The sequence below is a fragment of the Ovis canadensis genome, chromosome 2 (assembly GCF_042477335.2).
Source record: "Ovis canadensis isolate MfBH-ARS-UI-01 breed Bighorn chromosome 2, ARS-UI_OviCan_v2, whole genome shotgun sequence".
Lineage (NCBI taxonomy): Eukaryota > Metazoa > Chordata > Mammalia > Artiodactyla > Bovidae > Ovis > Ovis canadensis.
Window position 1 is genome coordinate 252099171 of NC_091246.1, and position 25605 is coordinate 252124775.

At 44.5% G+C, this 25605-nt stretch overlaps 1 protein-coding gene across 3 annotated transcripts in view; it reads right to left on the reverse strand.

Moving 5' to 3' along the window:
• Positions 1-6143: 6143 nt before the first annotated feature.
• Positions 6144-25605, reverse strand: part of OTUD3 (OTU deubiquitinase 3) — a 29156-nt gene continuing 9694 nt past the window's right edge. For 2 of the 3 annotated variants that reach the window (XM_069575101.1, XM_069575103.1), the window contains exons 3-8: positions 21374-21486; positions 15198-15320; positions 10340-10471; positions 9562-9658; positions 7389-7567; positions 6144-6529 (exon numbers count right to left, since the gene is read on the reverse strand). In XM_069575101.1, coding sequence (XP_069431202.1) covers positions 6275-6529; positions 7389-7567; positions 9562-9658; positions 10340-10471; positions 15198-15320; positions 21374-21486 — 899 coding nt within the window. In that variant the 3' untranslated portion in view covers positions 6144-6274. The remainder of the gene's footprint in view (positions 6530-7388; positions 7568-9561; positions 9659-10339; positions 10472-15197; positions 15321-21373; positions 21487-25605) is intronic. The other variant, XM_069575102.1, reaches the window with a different exon arrangement.

Sequence of the window (25605 nt, forward strand, 5' to 3'; positions counted from 1 at the left end):
TCCATGTCTGATTCAATGCCCAGAAATAAAGATTCCAACACAGCACAGGTTCAGTAAACGATAAATTCCTGGATGTTCGGATTGGTGAATAAACTGAACAAAAACCGAATATCTTGATACACCTAAGTCCCTCTACACAGGGAATTTCAGACAAGTTTCGCCAAGACAGAGAAGTTTTTCTGCTGCCAAACCAGAATCCATGAATCAGCAGGATTGGTCTCGATCCTATTTAATATACAAAGTTCTAAATCACTGCAACACTGCGGTCTGAGTGCCCGCTCGGTCCAGCAGTCTAGCTAAACCCATACTGGAGCAGAGCATTTATGACAAATTGTGGCTGTATCTCAAGGTTGACACACACTTTCTGCCTATCTGGGGAACAGGTAACTTTAATGCTGGGTTTTTCAACCCCTGCTTTCCTCTAGACAACCATGACCAGTTGCCAAGAGGGGACAGGGGAACAGCCGCTTTCCCCTTATGGCATCTCAGCCTTTGACACCATACACTGTCCCTCACGCGGAGTAAGCAACAGCCTGGAGGAAAACACAAACAGCAAACTGTATCCCTTTAATTGTCCCCTCTGAGGCCTGAGGACACTTCCGCCCTTGCAGACTCACCCGACCTCACAGGTCACCAAGACCCAGGCAGGAAGCCCCAGGACCACCATGCAGCCCAGCAGGCGGCCCCCGGCCCCCAGCAAACCACAGGACACCACCAAGGAGGCCATGGACGTTCTCCGCCCAGGGCTGGGGGGGCAGAACCCTACACTGGGGCAGCACTCAGGTCCTAGCAGATCTTTCAGAGAGATTCTCAGTCGGGTGAGCAGGGTCCGGCGTCTGGGCCTCGCGGGCTCAGGAACTGGATAGCATCTGTGTACCCCAAGGTCCCCGGGTCATGGGACGAGGCAAACATCACACAGGGAGGACAGTGATCAAGAGGGAAGGACGGCTCACCAGCTGCTGTGGTCTTCACCCACCCAGGGTGGCAGCAGAGCCCTTTCGGTGTCAAAGTACCGTGGGGCCCACCCACAGGCTGCTGGACGAGCACACAGGACAAGATCAGGCGGGAACCCAGAGGCCAAAACCACCGGCCGCACGGCCGCGGCCTTGGCCTCGGGACCGGCCCCGACGGTCTCACCCAGGGCCCGTGCCTCTGGCGCTCTGTGGCCATGTGCCCCTCCCCGTCCCGAGCACCTCTTCCAGGTAACCTGTGCAGTCACTGCTGCCCACGTGTGTCTGTGGGAAGGCGATCCCTCCTGTAATGGGGTCAAACCAAGCCCCAGAGCTCTAGAGAAACCCTCAGGGCTGCCAAAAGACAGCTGCTCTGTATTTAGACAACTGCTAACTATGAGAGATGTTCTTAAGACACCAGGCAGAAAGTGGAGGAGGCCTCCCAGGTGCGCGGCCACACTCACCTGGACAGAAGCTGCAATCAGCTACTGGAGCTCAGTGAGACCCCAAACGACTGTCCCTGGGCAGAACAGGCCCAGTTTCCTGCAAAGTCTCTGAGAAGGACCGGCAGGCTCTCCATCTCGTGCCATCAAACAGCAGTCAGACAGTGACATAGACGACTCGAAACTGTCTTTAAACTAGAATTTATTGGTATACAAAACTCCAGTTCATAGATAAAGTGGCACATCTCTGCAGCTTCTATTGCACCAAGTATTGAAGGTTAAAGACACAACAAAAGAAAACATTTGGTTTTGGAAACACTGCAAATAGCCAAGTACAGTACTTTGGTAAATAAAAAACAGAACGGTTCAGAGTAACACAACGCGAGGAAAGGAGGAAGAAATGAGCTACGGATGCCAGACAACGGCCACACTTCTCCCTGTCAAGCTCCACGGATAAGGCGAGACTTGCTAAGTCTCTGGGTCATGACCCCACGGAGGTCTTGGGTATCTCCGGACTGCAGCGAGAGCAAGTATAGTGCAATTAGGGGAAAAAGGGAAGGTGGCTGAGCCACAGGGGCTCCAGTATTCTCCATAGACCCACCTGCCCTCCCTCGTCAAGGGACTAACGCCCACCAGCGCCTCCCCGTTGGCACGGGGAACACAGAGGTCTGCCGTTAGGCTCCCAGCCCCTCCCTCCTCCTCACAGAGCTCGCTGCTGGTGGATGCTGGAAGGGTCGCTCCGGGGAGGCCGAGCGCCGTTCCCCCCAGAAGATGAACCATGGGAGGAGCCCACTCCTCCGCTGCGGCCGAGGGGTCGGCACGCAGGCCGAGGTCTGGGGCCACACGCAAACCCCATCACAGACGACAGGCAACGGTGCCCCGGTGGATGCCGAGCTGGGAGAGGGAGGGTGGGCCGCCGAGCTTTTGCCCAGCGGTCGTGACCGCCCAGCACTGCGGCACAGTGAGCACCAGCGGTTCTGGACCGGGGGACGCCCTGCTCACACAAGGTCACCACACACCCGTTCATGCTTTCACAGAAATTATTCTTCACTGGTATCAGCTCCTTCTTGAGTAACTTTGCAAGGATGCTGAACACTTTAATCGAGTTACAAAGTAGTCTGCACTACGAGAGCAGGACTCTAGAAGGTAATCCCTCCGAGGAAATGGTAAGAGCCTGAGGTTTTCACAGGGCACGTTACCCTGGACACACGGGGCCAGGCAGTGGACAGGGCCCCAGTCCTGCCCAGGGCCGGGCTCTGGGGCGCCTGCTGAGTTCAGTACTGGGCACGCACTTTGTGACTGGTGTCAGTGTCTCTGCTGCAAACCAACTGTCCGTCCCCTCTCTCGTAGGCGACGGCAGAAGACTGGCTATCATTTAAAATCGAGATCTTCAACTTAACGAAACATACGATTTGCTTTACAGTCAGAAAGACATATCTTGTAGAAAGTGCCATTATCAAATCACCTCAGAACAACTGTCAGAAGGCCCCAGAGTTTGAGCAACACTTGTTCTGAAAGCTAAGATGAACAAAACAGTGAACAATGAAAACATCAAAACAAACAAAAATAAACAAACTGCATCAGACTCTGAGTCTAAAGGTTTGCCACAGAGAGACAGAGCCTTGAGGTAAAAAGGTGAAGAGCTACGCGTCTACCCCAAGCGGAGTCAGAGGCCCACGGCCACGGCACCGAAACCAAGCTCCACCGTCACGCTGCCCACACTGGCCCTTCTGGCCAGGCTGAGTGAGTCAGCCCTGACGAGGAAGCCGAGTTTCCATCAACCGACTGTGCGTGCTGAGCTGAACGTCTCACAGAGGTAAATTGACGGCGTTCCACGTGGACCCGGTAAAACCCAGGCAGTCTGAGAGTTTCCCAGAAAGAGAGAAGTTGCACACTGACGACAGGGACTCCTACGAGGCGAGCACGGCCTCACGCCAAGTCTGCCTGATCCCCACCTACGGAACACAGGCGCGGCTCCCGCAGTCAGCATCTCCTGCCAGCAGAGCTCCCTGGGCGAGGCGGCGGCTCATCAGAAACCACCCCCTCAGAGCCCGGCCCCGGCTGCCCCACAGCAGAGCTCCCACTTCACCAGCCCTCGGAATCACACAGGGTGTGGAAGTGTGTTCAGAGCTTATAGGGGGAACCACAGACAAGCTCGACCCTTGAGACTCCTTTCTGCCACAATTCTTCAGCCAGACTTCACTCCTAAAAGCATATGCTATTATTGAAAAATCAAATATACACACACAACTTCTAACACCTCCTGGTGGCAACTGTGTTAATTTAGAAGTTGTGGCTCTGTGCTGTTCTAATACATCTACCTCTCGAGTACAAAGCTGTTGCCACTAAAATTTTATTTCTTATTTTGACCTTTAAAAAAAATTCATACAACTTTTATGTACAGCTTCTAAGACAAGTAAGCAGCTATGGACCACCACCCCATCCCCTTTCTCCTGACCAAAGCTACCGAGATAATCCCACAGAACAAACATCTAACAGCCGCAGAGGCTAAGAACGCTTCACTCCTTACTATGCAGTGCCCTGAGCAACGGCACCAGGTAACCACCACCAGGTGGCCAGGACCAATCAACACACCAGGCCCCCACTTGGCTGCCAATAACGTGGTTCTCCAGAGCCTCTCACGGAACCAACTAACACATGGATTCCATCTACCTCATACTTTGGTGGGACGGAGGCAGTGAAGTTTAAATTTAAACCCTTAGCTAGAAGATATCACTAAAGCTGGATACATGTACCCCATCCCTAATAATTAACATACTGAACACAGACCAATTATAACTGAAAAACTGTGAAATAGTAATAAGAGAAAATTACTGAAGCCACTAGATTAGTTTTTAAAACCAGTTACTTTACCCAAGAAAAGGTGAAGCCCATTCTCAGAATTGTGTAATTCATAAATAAATGCACCCAATATTCTATAGTAACTCTTTAGCAACTTCTAAAACCCAGCAGAGCCCAAGGCCACGTTCTTTAACCATGTGAACTAAAGCAATCCTACCACTCCTGACCATGGGTCTCCCTCAGCTATTTCAGACTCCTAACTGCTTAATCGTGTGAGAGGATCTGGTCTCCTGAATCCTCACAGTGCAAACATTCAAGAAACAGTGCTCACTCAGATGCTCGGCCACAGCGGAAAGCCAGGAGAACAGAGCCTGAAGCATTGGCCCGCGCTCCCTTGGAGACAGCGAGGCAACAGAGACGGCTCACCTTCTCACACTGAGCGCCAGAAGCTCTAACTCGGGACCCTGCGGCATGCAAAGAAGAAATGCTATGCCGTTTCTAGACCTGCTTCGTTGATGTACTATACCAGCATGTTCTGGGGGCACCTCCAAGAGGCTACTGAGGCTCCAAGCACAAAAAGTTACCAAAGCCAACAGAGAATTAAAATACATAATCAAAACCGAAGAAAGCAAACCACCTGCTGATAAAGACAACCCACTGAATCCAAAGGCAGCCCACACAATGATGTGTCTACACATGTCAAAACCTTCCTATTGCTTTCTTTTTGCCTTGGAACTCTTGTAATTTTGAAATCTGAGATGGAGGAGAAAACCAGTAGTTCACCTTTCAGTTCAGCATATATTACTTCTTCCAGTATTTGGTCCTCAAAAGGCAAAAACGGTCCAAGATTGGCCACTTCAAGGGTTAATTTTAAAGTTCACATCCATCTAACTCAGTTTGAGGAATGATGCCTCCCACTGCCCAAACCTGACTATTTCAGCACTGCGCAGCCACTGCAGGGCCTCAGCCACAGTGCTTTCTCGGCCCAGCTGGTCTAACCTAAGTCCCTAACGACTTCTAGAGGGTGCTGGAGAGTTTTTCCAAGAGCAAAATCCCAAACAGGGCTTAACTAGAAAGAAGAAAGTGCAGCATTTTATGGGATTTCATTTCCACAATACTAACAAATTAAGCAACAGCTCAAGATACTTTTCCTCTGAAGGACTCTCTCTAAATCTAGAATAGCAAGAAAGAAAGACACTCACTTAAAATGTGAACATGAAAAACCTTAGCGAGTCTTCCACTCTCTCCGTACAAAACAAAAGAACTCTTCAGACTCCTCCTGTGCAAAACCTCAGACTCTCGTGATCTTTCCCTTCACAACTACGGATTCTGGACTGCATGCTTCCAGAATCCCAGACCTGAATCATAAGCAGTCATGCAACACCTTCTTGCCATCAAGAAACAAGTATCAAACACTCAGCAACACTACCAATTTTCCAGCAAGGCCCAGGCCTAATTAACAGTCAGGCCTATTTATCATATGGCTTGAGTACAAATGAACCAGCAGTACCTGCAATCCCATCTGAACACCATGATCAGAGAGAGAAATGTGGTTGTTTAGTTGCCACCCTGACTACAGGCCACAACCTCCCTATCACATTACTTTGGAAAAACAATTCCTGAATTATTCTCTGATTAACCTGGAGTAGAAGAAAGTTAACTCTAAACATGTACCTGAGTTGGAGATCATTTATAAACTATCCTGCATATTAATGTCTGTTTGAAAATGAAACAGAAACAAAGGAAGCTTGTCCTCTGAATGTCTAGCAATTAATCTAAACTATCTCATCCGCAATTAGAGCAAAACGCACCCCGAGTGTTACGGAAAGATCCCAGGGTCACCAAACTCTAAATTCTCAGGGCAAATAAAACCACACTTAAAAGGTTTTTGTTTGTTTTTTACCTAACTATCCACCCCTCAAACTCGGTATTTTAAACACAGAACATGAACGGCTTCACTGCACTTTCATTAAATAAAACACATCACTGGACAAAACTCTGAACAAAAAAGAGGCAGCCGAAGGAAACTAACTCAGTGAGTGACTCTGTGGGTTGGGTTCTGTTCTGTAAAGGACGGCCTCACTGGGAAGCCTGGCACACAGCCCTGCACTTCCCACTCGCTGCGCGCAGCTCCCAGGGGGCCAGACTCAGATGCTGAGAGCCGCGAAGGTCCTCACCAAGGTGACCTGGGCGCCCGCGTCCGCGCCGCCCCTGCTGCTGTCCCTGTGGCCCCTGCTCTCCAGGGCCTTGTGCCGGTGCCTCTCCTCCTGTCGTTTCTTCTTCTCGAGTCGCTGCTGTTCTCGCCTCTGTTTGTTCGTGACCTGAGAAAGGAGACTGCCGTGTGAGTCAGTACAAATGTATATCCCCGTGCTAGGCTAGCAGATAAAGCCAATTCCATTCTCCTCATAAAGTAATTCAAAATAACCTAAAGAAACATGAACCCTAGGCCAGCTGGAGATAATGCTCAAAAATGCCACAGGATGCCTTTCTGTGCGTAATGCCCCAGGGAATCCTAACAGAATCCATACAAGCTTACTGCATCTCACCCTCTGCCTGTGACTTTTTACATTACGTTACATTCTGAGCTCAGAACTTCCTGGTAAAAATCTTAACAAGAAGTCCCAAGTCCAGTAAAAGCCATGGTGTCATATATTGCCTGCGAGAGTTGGGCTGGGAAGGGAGAAGCACAACCTTTCTTGGAAGCATCTTACAACTTTCCAGAAGATCTTAAAAAGATCCACATACCCATGCCCTTTAACCCTGTTAATTCTCCTTCTGGGACTCTAGCCAAGCAAATAATGCAAAAGACAAAGATTTATACACAAGGTGTTCACTGAAGGTGACGGCATCTACAACAAATGGGACGCAGTCACACGATCAGCCAAGAAAGCCACCCACATGCTCTGACATCAGGCAGGAGGAGGAGCCGATCTGTGTTTACAGAGCAGGAACTGAGTATACTTCCTTCCAAGCGTCACTGCAAAGTCCAAACGGGACAGGTGGGGTCTTCATTCCACTTCACCATATACTCCCATGACTCCCCATATTTCCTACAATAACCACTTTATAAAATCAAAATAAAATCACATACGAACACGAGCTCCAAGTTCCCGCCATTGCTGCCAAATTACAGAGCCCCGACTTCACTCACTCACTCACTCCCCATTTACCCTGGCAACCCCATCATGCCTACCTTTGGGAGCTGGTTTTTATTTGCTTTGTTTTCCTCAGTAGGGCTGGCCTTACTGTTCTCAGTCCTGCCTTCATTTACACCCTGATTTCCGAAGATTCTGGTGCCACTGCCACCCTCTTCCCATAAAGGACCACACTGCATCAGCACTCCACCACTGGACTCAAGGTTCTCCTCTGCATCTTTCAAAGAAAGACGGTTTGTTAAACTAAAAACCTAAGATAGTTACACACTGTGACAAGTGTTAAAAGACTCAAAGTACCTGGCTCCCTATATCATTGTCATTCAGAGAGCAAGTTTCCTTGAGGCAAAATTCCAGTATCAAGTCAATACAGTGGGGAACATAAGGAAAAAATTACTGGTAAAATTTGGAAGATAAATTTTAAAATAACCCGTTGACCAGTCCTCTCATCAGCTTCCTACCAGCTGAGTGCTTTGATTCATCAGTTTAAGCCACTTTTTAACATTAATTTTTAGGGGGAAATCTTTCATTTGTACCCCTAAAATAGAAAGGAAATAAGCTCTAAAACTGTACTCTCCAATACAGTGGCTACTAGCCACATGTGGCTGTTTAAATTAAAAATAAAGTTAAATAAAATTTTAAGTTTAGTTCCTCAGTCTCACTTAGCCACCTGTCAAGTATATTCCATACAGAATAGCACAGACTCTATATAGCGCAGCTTTAAAATCACATGGATTAGCTTTCTAAGAAGGTATAACATACATATAAGGAAGATAATAAAATACCCAATCAGAAAACTATTAATATAATGCCAGGAACAGTATCTGGCATAAAATGTCTGGCAATGAGTACTGAAATCATTCAAAATAAATAACTTGCAAAAACAGATATTAACATTTTTTTTTCCTTCCTCTGAATCACAGAATTAAAACTTAGTTTAAGATCATGTATGGATGCGAGAGTTGGACTGTGAAGAAAGCTGAGCGCCAAAGAATTGATGCTTTTGAACTGTGGTGTTGGAGAAGACTCTTGAGAGTCCCTTGGACTGCAAGGAGATCCAACCAGTCCATTCTAAAGGACATCAGCCTTAGGTGTTCTTTGGAAGGAATGATGCTAAAGCTGAAACTAGAGTACTTTGGCCACCTCATGCAAAGAGCTGACACATTGGAAAAGACTCTGATGTTGGGAGGGATTGGGGGCAGGAGGAGAAGGGGACAATAGAGGATGAAATGGCTGGATGGCATCACCGACTCGATGGACAAAGTGAATCTGAATGAACTCTGGGAGTTGGTGATGGACAGGGAGGCCTGGAGTGCTGCGATTCATGGGGTCACAAAGAGTCGGACACGACTGAGTGACTGAACTGAACTGAACTAAGCCAAGAAAAATTCTGAATTATCACCAGTTGACTGATGCTAGTAATGTAAATATTTCCACCAGAAAAGTAATTTTTCTCTCCATTTATCATTTTGGCATTATAATGGAATCTTCTTTCTAAAAGGATAGGTCTTCCCTGACACTGTCCACTCCTCCAAAACTGGCTAAGTGGCCTTCCCATGCACCCCCTAGCACCCTGTACCCCAACTTCATCACATATGATTACGCCAATCTACTCACCTGCCTCCACCATGCCCCTCCACCCCCAGACTACACGCTCCCTGATGCAGAGCTAGCACCCAGTAAAACCCACCTGCAAACACAAGGTACTCAGTAAGCAACTGCTAAATGAGTAAATGACAATATAGTTAACTCCCTGCCAGTTGATTAAAGATGAAAACTCGATACCATCTATTAATGCACATGCATGGAATCTAGAAAAATGGCACTGATGACCTAGTTGCAGGGCAGGAATCGAGACAGACACAGAGAATCGACTTGTGGAAGGGCGGTGGGGCAAACAGAGAGTGACACTGATGTATACACACTAGCTGTGTAAAGAGACGGCTAGCGGGAAGCCGCTGCACAGCACAGAGAGCTCGGCCTGGTGGCCTATGATGACCTATGACCTAGAGGGGTGGGGCTGCGGAGGAGAGGCCCCACAAGGGAAGGATATATGCATACTTACAGTTTAGTCATGCTGTTGTGCAGCAGAAACCAACACAACATTATAAGGCAATTATTCTCCAATTATTAATAAAAATATTAAAATCAAATATTTGAAAAATCACCAACATAATCATCTTGAAAGCTTAAGAATATCAATCACAGACTTACTATTTCTTCTCCCCTGGTTCATCTGCAGCATGGCAATTATCGCAGATTCAATATTATAATTTTCAGCTTCCAGGTTCTGAACTATCAAATTAAAATCCTATGAAAGAAACAAAGGAACACGTCAGAATCTGGGTATACTTTCCTGTCCATCTCTACATCAACAATTTGATACACAAAACGATGTAACTGAGGCAAGGTTTCAAGACTTTCCATCTAGAAAATGTCTTAATATTCTCAGTAAGGTGAACACCTGAAATAATTGTTTAATAAAGTGAATTCATACAAAACTGCACTAGTCAGAAAATAATAAATCCACACACTTTCTTAGGATTTTGAACAATACTGGGTAAAGTGGGGAAAACAAGAGAGAAATGAATGAACAGCTCTCAGTAAGTTACACTACATAACTAAATCAAACTACAAATATCCATGGGCCTGCTTTGGTTCAGCAGGTGTTGGCATGCTAGAGTGAGGCCATAATAGTGTGGCAGTTTCTCAATAAGTTAAACCTGTACAGACGGGTTTTCAACAATGCCTGTCTATAAACCTGGGATCACCAACCTCCAGGCCACGGACCAGTCCCTCCTATCAGATCGGCGGTGGTGTTAGATTAGAAATAAAGTACACAATAAATGTAATGAACTTGAATCATCCCAAAACCACCATCCCCCAGGTCCCCTGGATCTGTGGAAAAACTGTCTTCCACGAAACCACTTCCTGGTGCCAAAAAGGTCAGGGACTGCTGCTAAATCACAGTTACCACATGACAAATACTAACGGAACACCCAGTTGCGTTGCAAACTTTCTGGACAGCATCTTCTACTTCATCTCGCAGGTCATCTTCAAAGTCGACTCCCTTTGCCTTGCTCTTCTCTCTTTTATTTGATTCATCTTGATGAAGCATCTGAAACTGAAGGACGCAGAAAGAGTGATAATCATGGAACTCTAGCACACTATCTTCACAATCTTGAATACAGGAAAACACTCCATCATCTCAAAACATTCAAATATATGAAAAAACATTCAGAAACAATCTTAAAGGAACAGCAAGCACTAAGCTAAATTTCATTCACACAGAGATTCCAGGCCACAACTTGAAGTATTTAAGAAGAAAGGCCCAGGGACTTCCTTATTGGTCCTGTGGCTAAGACCCCGCACTCTAAATGCAGCAGGCCCAGGCCTGACCCCTGGTCAGAGAACTAGATCCCACATGCCACAGCTCAAGAGTTCACAGCCACAACTGAAGATCCTGCAAGGCGCGGTGAAGATCAAACATCCCACGTGCCACAGCGAAAACCTGCACAAATAAATCTGTTTTTTTAAAAGAAGGCCCAGGATATGGGATAAACTGTTCAGTATGGCATTAGAGACCAACATTTTGGCAATGAGTGCTGACTCGGGCAGCACACACCTGTCTCAGCTGGATTCCAGAGCTGTGAGCCTAGTAACAGAATCAGTCTTCTACAGGAGCACCCAAAGAGCTCTTCCAGCAGGACAGCTCACCTTGAAGAGACACACACCCAACTCTCACCTGATTCCCGAGGCCCTGTCTGTTCACCAGCAAGCTGTGGCATGCTGGAGCTCCCGTCCAGACCAGATCATCACAGATGAGCATGACTCCGGAAACTTCCCGTGCTACCACCACACTCCTGGGAGCCTGTAGGCCCAATTCTAAAGCCACCAAGAGCTGCTCACTTGGTATCCACAAGACTGTATGACGTTAGCCCATTTCAGAAAAGCTAAAGTCATCCGTCCATGGCTTCCAATCACTTTATCTCTCTGCTTGCTATTATTAATGCAGTGAGTGGAACATAAGCAAGGACACTTTTGCTTTCTGTCTATAAAAGGGCAAGTGGAAGCCAGCAACGTGCAGTATATTCCATGGAATGTGTAATAAAAAGCAAAACCTATTCTAAAATTTTACCCTAACAGTTTGGCTATGTGTATCAAGATTCTTTGAAATTTATCCAAAGGAAATAATGTCACAGATAGAAAGAATTTATGTAAAAGTGCTCATTCCACTGCCATGAAGGGTGGTGAATAACTGGAAACAACTACAGGTTTCTGAGTGTGGGTGTAGTTAAATTACCTACAGAACAGAGCTTCATTCCCACTCAAGTAAGGAACACAACAAGGATTTTCACTACCACCTTGATTATTTAACAATGTCTTGGAGAACAGCAATGCAATTAGCCCCCCAATAAAGAAAAATTAGAAGTACAAAACTGGAAAGGAAGAAAAGTTATCACCATTTGCAGATAATTCTACACCTTTAAAAGAGAGAGAAAACAAACAAAAAAACACTACTTCAAACAAGAATAATTCTGGAAAGTCATATAAGAGTCTAGTGTCCAGAATAAAGAGCTCTTTAGAACTCAACAACCAAGTCACAAGAAGTCCAGTTAAAACACGGGCAAAGGACTTGAACAGACATCTCTTCTAAGACAAGCAAACGGCCAATGAGCACACGAAAAGGTGCGAAACGCCATTAATCACTATGGAATGGAGACCAGAACTACAAGGTGCCACTCCACATCTTGTAGGTTGGCTGTGATTTTAAAAAGAAAGAAGGAAAAACAACAAGTGCTGGTGAGGATGGAGAGAAAGTGAAGTCCTCCATACACCGCTAGTGGGAACATGAAACCAAACAGCTACACACTGTGGAAAACAGTGCCGTAGTTTCTCAAAAAGCTAAAGACAGAGTCACCACAGGACCCAGCACCTCCCATACACAGCTGACAGACCGGGACTGCGCAGGCCCACTGACACAGACGCTCCCAGGAGTAATGCCTTAGCACTACATGATTCACGACTGGCCAAATCTAAGGACGCAGAACTGTAGATACAGAAGCTCAGATCTGCAAGTGGACTGTAAGTTACACACAGAGTTTCAGCTGTGCATCACTGGTACCCTGACCCCTTGTTCACAGGTCAACTGTACACCCAAAACGTTGAGAACAGGTATTCAAACAAATACTACACCCAAATAATCACAGCAGCACTATTCACAAAAGCCAAAGAATAGAAACAATTCAAAGGCCCATCAAATGAAAGGATAAACAAAATGCGGTGTATCAGTAAAATGGAGTACTGCTCGACCCTGCAAAGGAGCTAAGAAATGGTATGTGCTACAACATGGATGAACCTAAAAACATCACGCTAAGGAAAGCCAGACATGAAAAGCCACACAGTGTGTGACTCCCTTTATAAAAAAAGTCCAGAAAAAGTAAATCCAGAGAGACAGAAAGTAGACTGGTTGGGGCTGGGGCTGAAAAGGAATGGGCAGTAACTGCTTAATGGGCACCAGGCTTTCTTTCAGGGTGTTGAAAATTATTTAGAACTGGATGAAGTGTTTACTCAGCTTTGTGGGTGTATTCAGTGCCACTGAATCGTACACTTGAAAATGGTGAATTTTACATTATGTGAACTTTCCCTCAATTAAAAAGAAAGAAAACTCTGTAGGATAGCTGAGTATATACATAACATAATTTTGTTATCAAATTTCATACATACAAATGTAAAGGGAAAAAAAGACCCTTTCCTTACAAAAGGAACAGAAAACACAAAACATCTAAGAATAAAGTCAGCAAACAATGGGATAGAACTATATGAAAAAACGCTCCTGCAGATAACCGAAAACAGTCAATTAAACAAACAAAAAGATTAGCAGGTTCCTGGCTAGCAAGATTCAACATCATACAGATGTCAACTTTTGCTTATTAATTTAATGAGATTACAATAAAAGGAAATATTACCAGGACTTTTTAGCTACACAAACTTATTCTAACATTCATATATAAAACAAAAAAGCAAAAATATACAGGCAACCATAAAAAAAGAAAGTAATGATGGGTGAAAAATTCTACTAGATTTTTTAAAATATACTTTCTTAATTAAAACAATGAACACATGAACATCTGAACAGAAAAAAACAGTGGACTAGAATCAATGTCTAGAAACAGACCCAACTACATATGGGAATTTAGTATATGAAAAAATCAGCAAGCTAAATCAATGGAGAAAAAGATGTATAATTATAAAAACAAACAGTTTGGGTTCAAGTAAGTAACAACAAGGAAAAATATAGTTGAATCCATACACTCACATCTGTATATCAATTTAAGTACCAAATAGAGACATGACCTAATTTTCTTTTAAAAAATGAACATACAGAAGTACTAAAATAAACTATGCAAGAATTCTTTTAAACTCAGAATGGGAAAGAGCTACCTAATTATGACCCAAAACTCAGAAGACATTTACCTGATGTCTTGAAAATGAGATAAATTTAACCACATAAAACTCTAAAATTCCTTCATAGGAAAGACAATATGAGAAAGAATAAAAAGACAGATAACAGACTGAAAAAATTTTGCAACTCATACCACAAATAGAGGCTAATTTCCCTAGTACAGAAAGGATTTCCCAAAAATCATTAAGAAGACTGAACAGAAAAAAATAAAGAACAAGCATACAGTTCACACACAACAAAGTACAAACTGGTTTTAAACACAAGAAAAGATACATAAGCTCATTAATAAGAAACACAGAAATTAAAATTATGTTAAGATTTTTTCCCTAAGTGACACAGATTTAAAAACTGGATAACACACTGCGCTGGCAAAGGTACAGAAGAGACACATTGCAAGTGGGAGTGTGAACTGGCAGGACTGCTACAGAGAACAACCTGGCGACACCTACCAAGTTACAGATGCACACAGCCCCTGATGCGGCAAGACTCTTCCAGGAACTTATTCTACAAATACACCCGCGCATGTGTGAAAGGACATGCATGTAAGGCACTGTATGTTGCTTGTAAAAACGAAGTTTGAAAGTCATCTAAAAGTCCATCGAAGGGCCTATTTAAGCACATTATAATGCATCCACACACTAAATAACTATGGAGCCATTTAAAAAGATGTAGGAAGTTTCTTATGTCCTGCTATGAATTAAACTCTTGAGATATGTTCCATTGTTGCAGTGCAGAATGCTATGTAGAGGATGCTACAACTGTGGGTGAGGAGAGTGCATTCCAGCAAAGCCAGACTACACGCACAAACCCACACAATGCTTGATACGTAAACATCTCTAGGTAGTTTTATGATAGACTAATAACAGTGGGTGCATCCACTGTTTACCAGAGGTAAACAAGGGTGACAGAGTGACTTTCACTTTATTTTTTTAAATTACAAAGAAAGTGTCTAATCATGTGAGGAAAGACACATGAAATAGGAAAAAGCTATATAATATGAAAACAGTAACAAAATGTTGATTCTGTGTTATGTTTTATTTTCTTCTTTACTTTTTCTATAGTTTCCAAATTTTAGATATAAAGCATGAATCAATTTCAAAACATGGAAATAACTTTAAATGTTTATATAAATTATATTATAATTTATATATAAATTATATTATAATTTATATATAAATTATAAGCCATCACTGTGAGGGAAAGCAGAAGAATGACAATTTTATCCGCTGCCTTCCCCCAAATGAACAAAGTTTAAAAATAAAAACCAAGCCCACAGATTCTTAGAGGCCCCTTTCTATGAAAACCTGACTGGCTTCTGGCTCCAGGGCACAGCCCCGGCTGGGTCCCTGCGGGGCTGGGAGCAGAGGGCGCCGGCCCCGCCCACCTCCGTCCGCAGGCGTGCGGGCGCCTCCGAGTCGTCGTTGATCCTGCGCACGCTGTCGTAGTGCTCGCCGTGTCGGTACGCGATGTGCAGCTCCCGCCCGTTGCTTTTGTCTGTTCCTCGGATCTGCAGGCAGAGGGAGAGGAGATGCCAGCGAGGATCTGCAGTGCCCACGTTGCAAGAGCAAGGCCACCTGGCTCCCAGGACGCCCAGTCCACAGGCTCTCTGTAACAGCGCCTGGGAGCATCACTGTGATGTATCCTAAGCAAGGTCTGAATTATCTCTCTCCCACTCATGTGTGTATGACTGCATGTACTTAATATGCAACTAAATGGAAATAAAGCCATTTGAAAAGGCATGTTCAAACACCAGGGGCAAATTCACCACAAAGTTAAGTAAGTCTAAGTTTCAGGAGGGTCAGGACCCCTCAGCCCCTCAAATGCTCAGGCTCCTTCCAAGAAGGCAGGCCCAAAGGCAGATGCAGATGTGTGAGCCTTGCATCTCAGACAACTGGGGGACTCTTTGAGGGAAAAAAAATAAAAAATTACAAACATAAAACTGCTATCACCCTTCCCAAGACCTTGAAAGGGGGCCATAAAATTGAAGGACCTGATACTTAGGCTTCACAGAAAATCCACCCTGTCTTTAAAACAAAAACAGGATTTTTCACCAAACACATACTGAGAAACACACAAACGTCCCATCTGTATCAATTTCAAAACAAAACTACGCACAGTCGAGCAGCACTATTGTACTGCACACCCCAGAGGTACTGCTCACAGAGTGCTGGGTGACCATGCCCCTGGAGCACCACCCAGCCGGAACAGTGCTCCCAGGAGTCATGCGAAACACACGCCCAGCGATGGAGCCTGGGCACTTCCCCCAAACCACCACCTCCACACAAACTCCACAGTAATCCTCACTCTGTCCTTTAGAAAGCTGAGACTGTCTGTTAAATCCCCCAAATATCAGCACCTCCTTATCTTTGTGCAAAGTCATAGGCAGTTAAGACATTATTACTAAATAGTATCTGTGGTCTAAAAACAGAGCAAAACCATGGAACAAACAGGAACCACAAAGGTCTAGAAGTCAGAATCACAGAAGTTTTCTCCAGGTAGAGTATCTAGGTCTCAAAGTGCAGAGTCTGGTTTTGACACATACAAAATAGAGAGCACTGCTCATCTCCCAGGAAGACTACTGGAAAGGAAATTAGCCAACAGAATCTGTGAGTGACATCATCCCTACAGCACTTACATATTTAAATAACAACACACTATGTATTATCCAGAGGAAAAAATAACTTGAGCACCAGTCACCAAATTGTTAACGGTGCTGCTCAAGGTGCGGAAGATCACAGAGGACTTTCATTTTCTACCTTACACGTGTCTATACTGTTTACAGAAGCATATATTCTATCTGCAGCCAAAAAAAAGAAAAAGTAGGCTGAGTATAAACCTCCTCATTATTGATATAAGAGCTCCTACTCATGACTTCATGAAGTGAAGTCGCTCAGTCATGTCCGACTCTTTGCCACCCCATGGACTGTAGCCTACCAGGCTTCTCAGTCTATGGGATTTTCCAGGCAAGAGTACTGGAGTGGGGTGCCATTTCCTCCTCCAGGGGATCTTCCTGATCCAGGAATCGAACCCCTGTCTCCTGCATTGCAGGCAGACGCTTCACCCTCTGGGCCACCAGGGAAGCTGCCTACTCATGAGAGTAGCAACCAATTCAGTTTTAACTCTCAAATTTTATAAGATGCTTCACAGGGGTATGGGGTGATGGGGGAAACCTAGTGGATAGTTCCAATATACAGAAAATGTATTTATTTTGAAAACACATACTTTGACTATTAAGCAATTCATAACAGGGAACACTATAGAAATACATGGATTTAAGAGAAAAAAAAAAGTCTAACTATGAAGAGTATCTTCCACAACTACCTAGAAAATTAAGAAACTTTAAAAAAGCTATTGATGGAGCAATAGGCAAGCTGTAGTTACTAAGTTGGCACAGAGTATACTCCTTCAAGAATAGGATCGTTATGCTGTATATTCAAATGATTTTGATGACTTCTGCTAAGCAGTAAAGATTTAAGGACAAAAAACTGGGACAATGAAGGAGGTAACCAGTCTTCCTCACTCAAAGGCATCCGGAGGAAGAGCGTGCCTCAGTAAACACGATGGCTCTCCTGGGAGGACGCGCGACGACACTGCCCCAGAGAGCGAGCAGCACGCGCAGATCCCGTCTCCTCCAGCTCGCCTCGTCCCTGGGACGTGAGAGTCCTCACCTGTCAGGCAGTAGCTACTTTACCCTGTTGGAGTGTGACTGTCAGAAGGACACTATGCCAGACACAAACAGTGATATATTTCTGCTTATATGGCATTCCGAAAAGGCAAAACCGTGCCGTGCTGTGCTTAGTTGCTCAGTCGTGTCCAGCTCTGCAACACCATGGACGTTAGCCCGCTAGGTTCCTTTCTCCTGGGGATTCTCCAGACAAGAATACTGGAGTGGGCTGCCATGCCCTCCTCCAGCAGATCTTCCCAACCCAGGGATCGAACCCAGGACTCCCGCATCGCAGGTGGATTCTTTACTGTCCAAGCCACCGGGGAAGCCCAAGAAGACTGGAGTGGGTAGCCTACCCCTTCTCCAGGGGATCTTCCAGACCCAGGAATCAAACCAGGGTCTCCTGAATTACAGGCGGATTCTTTACTAGCTGAGCTACCAGGGAAAACCCAGAGGCAAAGCTACAAGAGACAAATGAGATTAGTGGTTATAAGAATCTGGGGAAGAAGAGAAGGGACCAGTGACTACAAAGAGGCATGAGGCACTTCATGGGGCAGTGGAAATATTCAATATATAAGTAGTGGTATATTCTATATGTAGGTAGCAGACATACTGGAATGCGAAGTCAAGTGGGCCTTAGGAAGCATCACTATGAACAAAGCTAGGGGAGGTGATGGAATTCCAGTGGAGCTATTTCAAATCCTAAAAGATGATGCTATGAAAGTGCTGCGCTCAGTATGCCAGCAAATTTGGAAAACTCAGCAGTGGCCACAGGACTGGAAAAGGTCAGTTTTCATTCCAATCCCAAAGAAAGGCAATGCCAAAAAATGCTCAAACTACCTCACAACTGCACTCATCTCACACACTAGTAAAGTAATGCTCAAAATTCTCCAAACCAGGTTTCAGCAATATATGAACTGTGAATTTCCAGATGTTCAAGTTGGTTTTAGAAAAGGCAGAGGAACCAGAGATCAAACTGCCAACATCTGCTGGATCATCGAAAAAGCAACAGAGTTCCAGAAAAACATCTATTTCTGCTTTACTGACTATGCCAAAGCCTTTGACTGTGTGGATCACAATCAACTGTGGAAAATTCTGAAAGAGATGGGAATACCAGACCACCTGACCTGCCTCTTGAGAAACCTGTATGCAGGTCACGAAGCAACAGTTAAAACTGGACATGGAACAACAGACTGGTTCCAAATAGGAAAAGGAGTACGTCAAGGCTGTATATTGTCACTGTGCTTATTTAACTTATATGCAGAGTACATCATGAGAAATACTGGGCTGGAAGAAGCACAAGCGGGAATCAAGATTGCTGGGAGAAATATCAATAACCTCAGATATGCAGATGACACCACCCTTATGGCAGAGAGTGAAGAGCAACTAAAAAGCCTCTTGATGAAAGTGAAAGAGGAGAGTGACAAAGTTGGCTTAAAGCTCAACATTCAGAAAACGAAGATCATGGCATCTGGTCCCAACACTTCATGGCAAATAGATGGGGAAACAGTGTCAGACTTTATTTTTTGGGCTCCAAAATCACTGCAGATGGTGATTGCAGCCATGAAATTAAAAGACGCTTACTCCTTGGAAGGAAAGTTACGACCAACCTAGATAGCATATTAAAAAGCAGAGCTGTTACTTTTTTGGCAAAGGTCCGTCTAGTCAAGGCTATGATTTTTCCAGTAGTCATGTATGGATGTGAGAGTTGGACTGTGAAGAAGGCTGAGCACCAAAGAATTGATGCTTTTGAACTGTGGTGTTGGAGAAGACTCTTGAGAGTCCCATGGACTGCAAGGAGATCCAACTAGTCCATCCTAAAGGAGATCAGTCCTGGGTGTTCATTGGAAGGACTGATGTTGAAGCTGAAACTCCAATACTTTGGCCACCTGATGTGAAGAGCTGACTCATTTGAAAAGACCCTGATGCTGGGAAAGATTGAAGGTGGGAGGAGAAAGGGATGACAAGAGGATTAGATGGTTGGGTGGCATCACCAACTCAATGGACATGAGTTTGGGTGAACTCCGGGCGTTGGTGATCAACAGGGAGGCCTGGTGTGCTGCGGTTCATGGGGTCGCAAAGAGTCGGACATGACTGAGCAACTGAACTGAACTGAACTGAGGTAGTGTAACATTTACATGACTATGTCCAAAAAACAAACTATACACCAGAGAAGGGTGAATTTTGATATATGTAAGTTATATCTCTATGATTGACTTTATTTTTAAAGAGCAACAGCTAGGCAAAGGAATAAGCAATTTACAAAGGCATATATATGCAGGTGGTACAGGAAAATGGGGTTCCCTGGTGGCTCAGACAAAAAAGAAATTGCCTGCAATGCAGGAGACACAGGTTTGATCCCTGGGTTGGGAAGTACCCTTGAAGAAGGAAATGGCAACCCACTCCACTATTCTTGCCTGGAGAATCCCTTGGACAGAGGAGCCTGACGGGCTATAGTCCATGGAGTCCCAAAGAGTCGGCCATGACTGAGCAACTAAAACTTTCACTTTTCACAGGAAAACAATGAAGGAAAAAAGGTCACTGTTACCTGTGTAATAATATGATATATAGGGATATGTAGTGTGTGTAGGTATATATGTACGATGTATCTATCTATGTGTGTGTGCATGCTCAGTCACTCAGGCATGTCTGACTCTTTCCAACTCCATGGACTGTAGCTGTCAGGCTCCTCTGTCCATGGGATTTCCCAGGTAAGAGTACTGGAGTGCGCTGCCATTTCCTCCTCCAAGGGATCTTCGCGACCAAGGGATAGAACCAGAGTCTCCTGTAGCTCCCATGTTGCAGGCATATTCTTTACCACTGAACCAGTTCTTAAAATGTGACACCATGATATGTCTCTTCGCAGTTATATACGAATGTTTTTATATTGAAGAGTGTGTGTGAATAACAGATACACACTAAAATGTTAACAACAATTATCTCTAGGAAGTGTGATTGGGTGATTTTTATTTGCCTTTATGGGCTTTTCTGAATTTTCAAATTGTTCTATAATCATTATGTTTTACTTTCTAATGTAAAAAGAGCTAGAAATGGTGAAGTAGAAGAGAAGGGGAAGGAGGAGGTCTGATAGGAACCACCTGACCAGTCTCCAGGAGCTGAGCGACAGGATGAAAAGTGCAAGGAGGGCAAGCAAGGGGTGGTCTGTGTATATTTTCATCCTGACCTTTAACCTTCCATGCTCCAGAATGTTTGGTTTGATGGACTGTTTGGGAGATGGGGTTAATTTAGAACAGCAATGGTAACTTAGAATACCAACGGCAAGGGCGAAGGGGTATGAGGAGGGGAAGGGAGGCCTAAGCGGCTCAACATCATGCTCTGCCATCCCACAGCACAAACTGAACACTTGAGAAGTCTTACTTGCTGCAGAAACACCATCAGAATGCTATGGCTAGCTGGGGAGAGCACAGACATAGAGCTTGACGCCCTACGCCATGAAATTTTGTTGTTCAAAAGTTCTTTTTTAGCAACAGTTTATTATAGTCAATTTGGTCTTTGTTTCTCTCCATCTAAAAAACAAAAATATACACATGGAACAGGTATATTCAAACTAGAATCTGTATGCAAATCCTCTGAATTCTCATTCAGAGATTTTTACAAAATTTTCTATGCTATTTCCACATTAGGGTCTCTGCCCCAAATCACCCAATTAACTAACTGTTGAGTAATATTTCTGGCATTTTAAGTCTCTGAATTATATTTCAGACTCCATTTGTAATGCAGGGTTTAATTCCAAGCCACCACAAGCTTGGTGACGTTCACAGTCCAAGCTACCCTGCATAGTTCAATATCATCAGTCAAGCCCCATTATCTTAGGATATCCCCAAAGATAATTTTTAAATAAAGGTTTCACATAAATTCCTCAGCAGATGACCTACCTGCCACAAAGGGGCATTAAGTTGATGAATCACCACATTCAACTGATGATTTCTTGCAAACGCTACAATTGCATCATTGCCAGCAAATGTTCCAGGCTTTGCCAAACTGGCCACTGTACGGAAGGAAATAGGAAAGAAAAACAAAGTCTTTATAATGCTTTGGTATTTATTTAGTTCCAAAAATGAGAAATCAGGGTATATGCCTGGAGAAGTCCAATAGCTTTGTCAGAGTCTAGCAGTCTGTACATGTCCACAGTTCGTTCTCTAAGTCTATCTCATAGATCACCTTTAACCCTCAAAACAGCCATCTGAAAAAAGTGAAAGAGGTATTGTCACACACACCATCTTACAGATGAGGAAACTAAAGCAGGGGGCAGTTTGTAACTGGGTCCTAGGTCACCAGTCAGTACACAGCGGAGCTCAGTTTTATCCCAGGCACCCTGACTCCAAGATCGTGGCTCTTGGCCACTCCATCATACAGCCTGTCACAATCTGCCCTCAAGGAGTTTACAACCAGTGGGGGACAAACAACAAGAAGACAGACACTGCTGATATGCAGGCGCTTCAGGAAAGAAACACGCAGTAAAGCATCTGGCCTTACACAGAGAGAAGTCTGACCTTTGCCCCTGGCTCCTGGGAGAGAACCTCTAAAACCCTGGCATTTCCCAAGTGACAGGGGTGTCTCTATTATTCACAGTGGGCCCCTCAGCCACATCTAACTGTTTATGCTAAGTTTATGCATGAGGTGACTTTCGGTGGACCTCTCTGGTCAAGTGACCCTAGAAAGACCTCAGGGACTAGAGAATGACTTCAACCACTTAGGCCATCAATCAATAACATCTACATGATGACACCCTAATAAAAATGCTGGACACTGATGTCTGGGTGAGGCTCCCTGGTTGACAATACCGTGTTTTGTGTAACCTTCCGATATTTTACCACTGTACAACCTTCCAAGATTCTCAGTCCAGGCGCTCAGTCGTGTCCGACTCTTCCCGACCCCATGAATCGCAGCACGCCAGGCCTCCCTGTCCATCACCAACTCCCGGAGTCCACCCAAACCCGTGTCCATGGAGTCGGTGATGCCATCCAACCATCTCATCCTCTGTCGTCCCCTTCTCCTCCTGCCCTTAATCTTTCCCAGTTATCAGGGTCTTTTCAAATGAGTCAGCTCTTCACATCAGGTGGCCAAAGTTTGGAGTTTCAGCTTCAATATCAGTCCTTTCAAAGAACACCCAGGACTGATCTCCTTTAGGATGGACTGGTTGGATCTCCTTGCAGTCCAAGGGACTCTCAAGAGTCTTCTCCAATGATTCTACCCTTTGGCTAACTTGACCTGGATCTTTTCCTTGTAATACACTATGTAACTGTGAGTATAACAGACTTCAACGAGCTCTGTGAGTCCTTCTAGCAAATTATCAAACCTGAGAATGGTTCTGAGAAACCACAAATTTGCAGCTCGTGTCAGAAGTCAGGGGAGTCTCAAGTAAGACTGTGTCTTCAAACCTTGCAGCTTGGCTAACTCCAGGTGGGGAACATAAGCCAGTCTGAACAGGGGGAGGGGAGGGGAAGGGACGTGTACCAGATAAGCTTCTCAGCTGAGACAACTACAGTGCTTCCCAAAGGGCAGGTAAAAGACAAACAGAAGAGGAATGGATGATGTTCCAAGCAGAAGCAAGAAACAGAACACGGTGAGTTTACGGACTGCACAGTATTGGCAGGAACTTAGAATGCTGAGATGGCAGGGCAGGGGAGCAAGAAAATATACTGGGAAATATCAAGAAGCCAGGCAAACAAGAAAATCACAGATCGTAAAGGCTAAAGAGTTGGAACGTTCTTGAGGTCAATGGGGAGCTGCCTACAAGTGTTAGACAGGGGAAGACCTATCTGATATATGTTTAGATCACCTCTCTGGCTTCCACATGGAAAGCAAAGTGAAGGGGTCAGGAGGCAATAAGACCAATCCAAAGTACTGGAGAAATCTAGACAAATGGTCAAAGAGGCCTAATTCTATGAGGCGGTAGAAATGAGGAAAAATACATTGGAGGAAAAGTGACTAGACTTCACAAGTAAGTAGTATGAGAAGGCATTGAGAACGTTCAGGTTTCTGGTGGGTATCTGTTTAGTTAGGGAAAAGATGATGCTGATTCTCCAAAGCCATAGACCAAAGAAAAGACACAGTCAGAGGCAAGGATAACCAGGTCCTGAAAAGTTAAGTGAGCACTCAACTATTCTATCAACAAATATTAGTGTCGACTATGTGCCAGCCATTGTCACAATGGGGAACAGACACAGTCCCTGCCCTCAAGAATCTCACAGTGTAACGAGGGAGACATTAAAAACACATAACTATAAGAGCAGGAAATGTAACACGTCTAGGCTTCCAGTGACACACAAGGAGAACGTGCAGAATTCCAGGTGTCATTTCTGTCTGCTGTGGCAATCAGAGCCACTACCCACTGGGACACTCAAACCGTGACACAGCACCTGCACATCTAAGGTCCTGCCACACCCCTAAACCTACCACGTGGTCTTCACTGAAGAGGGTCAAAGCAGAATTCCTACTCACAAACCAAAGATTCTCTTCACATAAAACATTTATTGAATCAATGACTCAACTCATTTTATATATCATTAAACAACAAAACTCGCTCCATATATCCATATTTAATCTATAAACTGGTGACCATCTAATTAACTGGTGCCTGCCGGACAAAAAATGATCCAGGAAGAGGACCGTGAGAACTCAGTGACTAGAATAAACTACTCAGTGGAGTTTCACTGCTGTGTCTCTCTTGCTGCTTGTCCCTAATGAATGAGTGCTTTCCCAGTGATGAATGGGAAAAGCTCCCTGCTCAATGTGTTCCTCCTGCTGCCTTTTACTTTATTAAAGCACAGCTACGCTAGCCATTCCTCAAGCACAACTTCAAAATCATCTTTGTCTCTACCAACACCGGCCCTGGCCCCCGCCACCTCCAGTGAGGCCTGTCAATTACACTACCAAACTGGGGGCTGGTCTGGACTCACTCATCATCCCCAGAACAGCCCTGGTGGAAACGTGCTCATCCCTTCACCAATGTGCAGAGCCCTCCACCTCAGCCCCTTCACAGTCTCTCCCCCCACCCACTCCTGACTGGTTCCCAGAGTCAGCACTCCAAAACACAGAATGATTCTCTTTCCTGAGACAGATAAGACTGAGCCCTGCAATGAAAACATAGATATATTAGCACCTAGCACAGCAGTCTCAGTAAATAATTGTCAGAATCAAAGCTTAAAACTCATAAGTATTTTCTTACTAGATTTGAGCCTATTAAAGTACTAATTTAAATCCCTGACTTGCCTCAAAGAAATCAGATTGTGTTTGGGTTTGGGGGAGAAATTAAAATGACCTTACTGATTTTTCTGATTATAAAAGTAATTCATGATCACTTAAAACTCAGAAAATCTACAGAAGATAATTTAAATACTCAGTAGTCCCAGGATCCCCAGATGGCTGGCACTAAGAACTTATTTTAATTGCATAATCTAGTTTACTCTTTACCAAAACTCCCTAGAAATTAGGTCCTATTATCTCCCCTTAATAGAAGTTGTTGAAAGACAGAAAGTGGTTTCTGAAAAATAACTGGAGCCAAGAGTTATAAACCATAACTAACAACCGATGGCTGGATGGCATCACTGACTCGATGGACATGAGTCTGAGTAAACTCCGGGAGTTGGTGATGGACAGGGAGGCCTGGCATGCTGCGATTCATGGGGTCACAAAGAATCGGACACAACTGAGCAACTGAACTGAACTAAACAACCATAAACTGTGAGCATCTTTCCAAACTTGCAGATGATATCACTCTAACGGCAGAAAGCAAAGAGGAACTAAAGAACCTCTTGATGAGGGTGAAAGAGGAGAGTGAAAAACGTGGCTTAAAACTCAACATTCAAAAAACTAAGATCATGGCAACCGGTCCCATTATTTTGAGGCAAATAGAAGGGTAGGAAAGGGGAAATAGTGACAGATTATATTTTCCTGGGCTCCAAAATCACTGCAGGTGGTGACTGCAGCCATGAAATTAAGCCATGAAACTGCAGCCTTGAAATTCAAAGACACTTGCTTCCTAGAAGAAACACTATGACAAATGTAGACAGTGTATTAAAAAGCAAAGACATCCCTTTGCCAACAAAGATCCTTAGAGTTAAAGCTATGGTTTTTCCAGTAGTCATGTATGGATGTGAGAGGT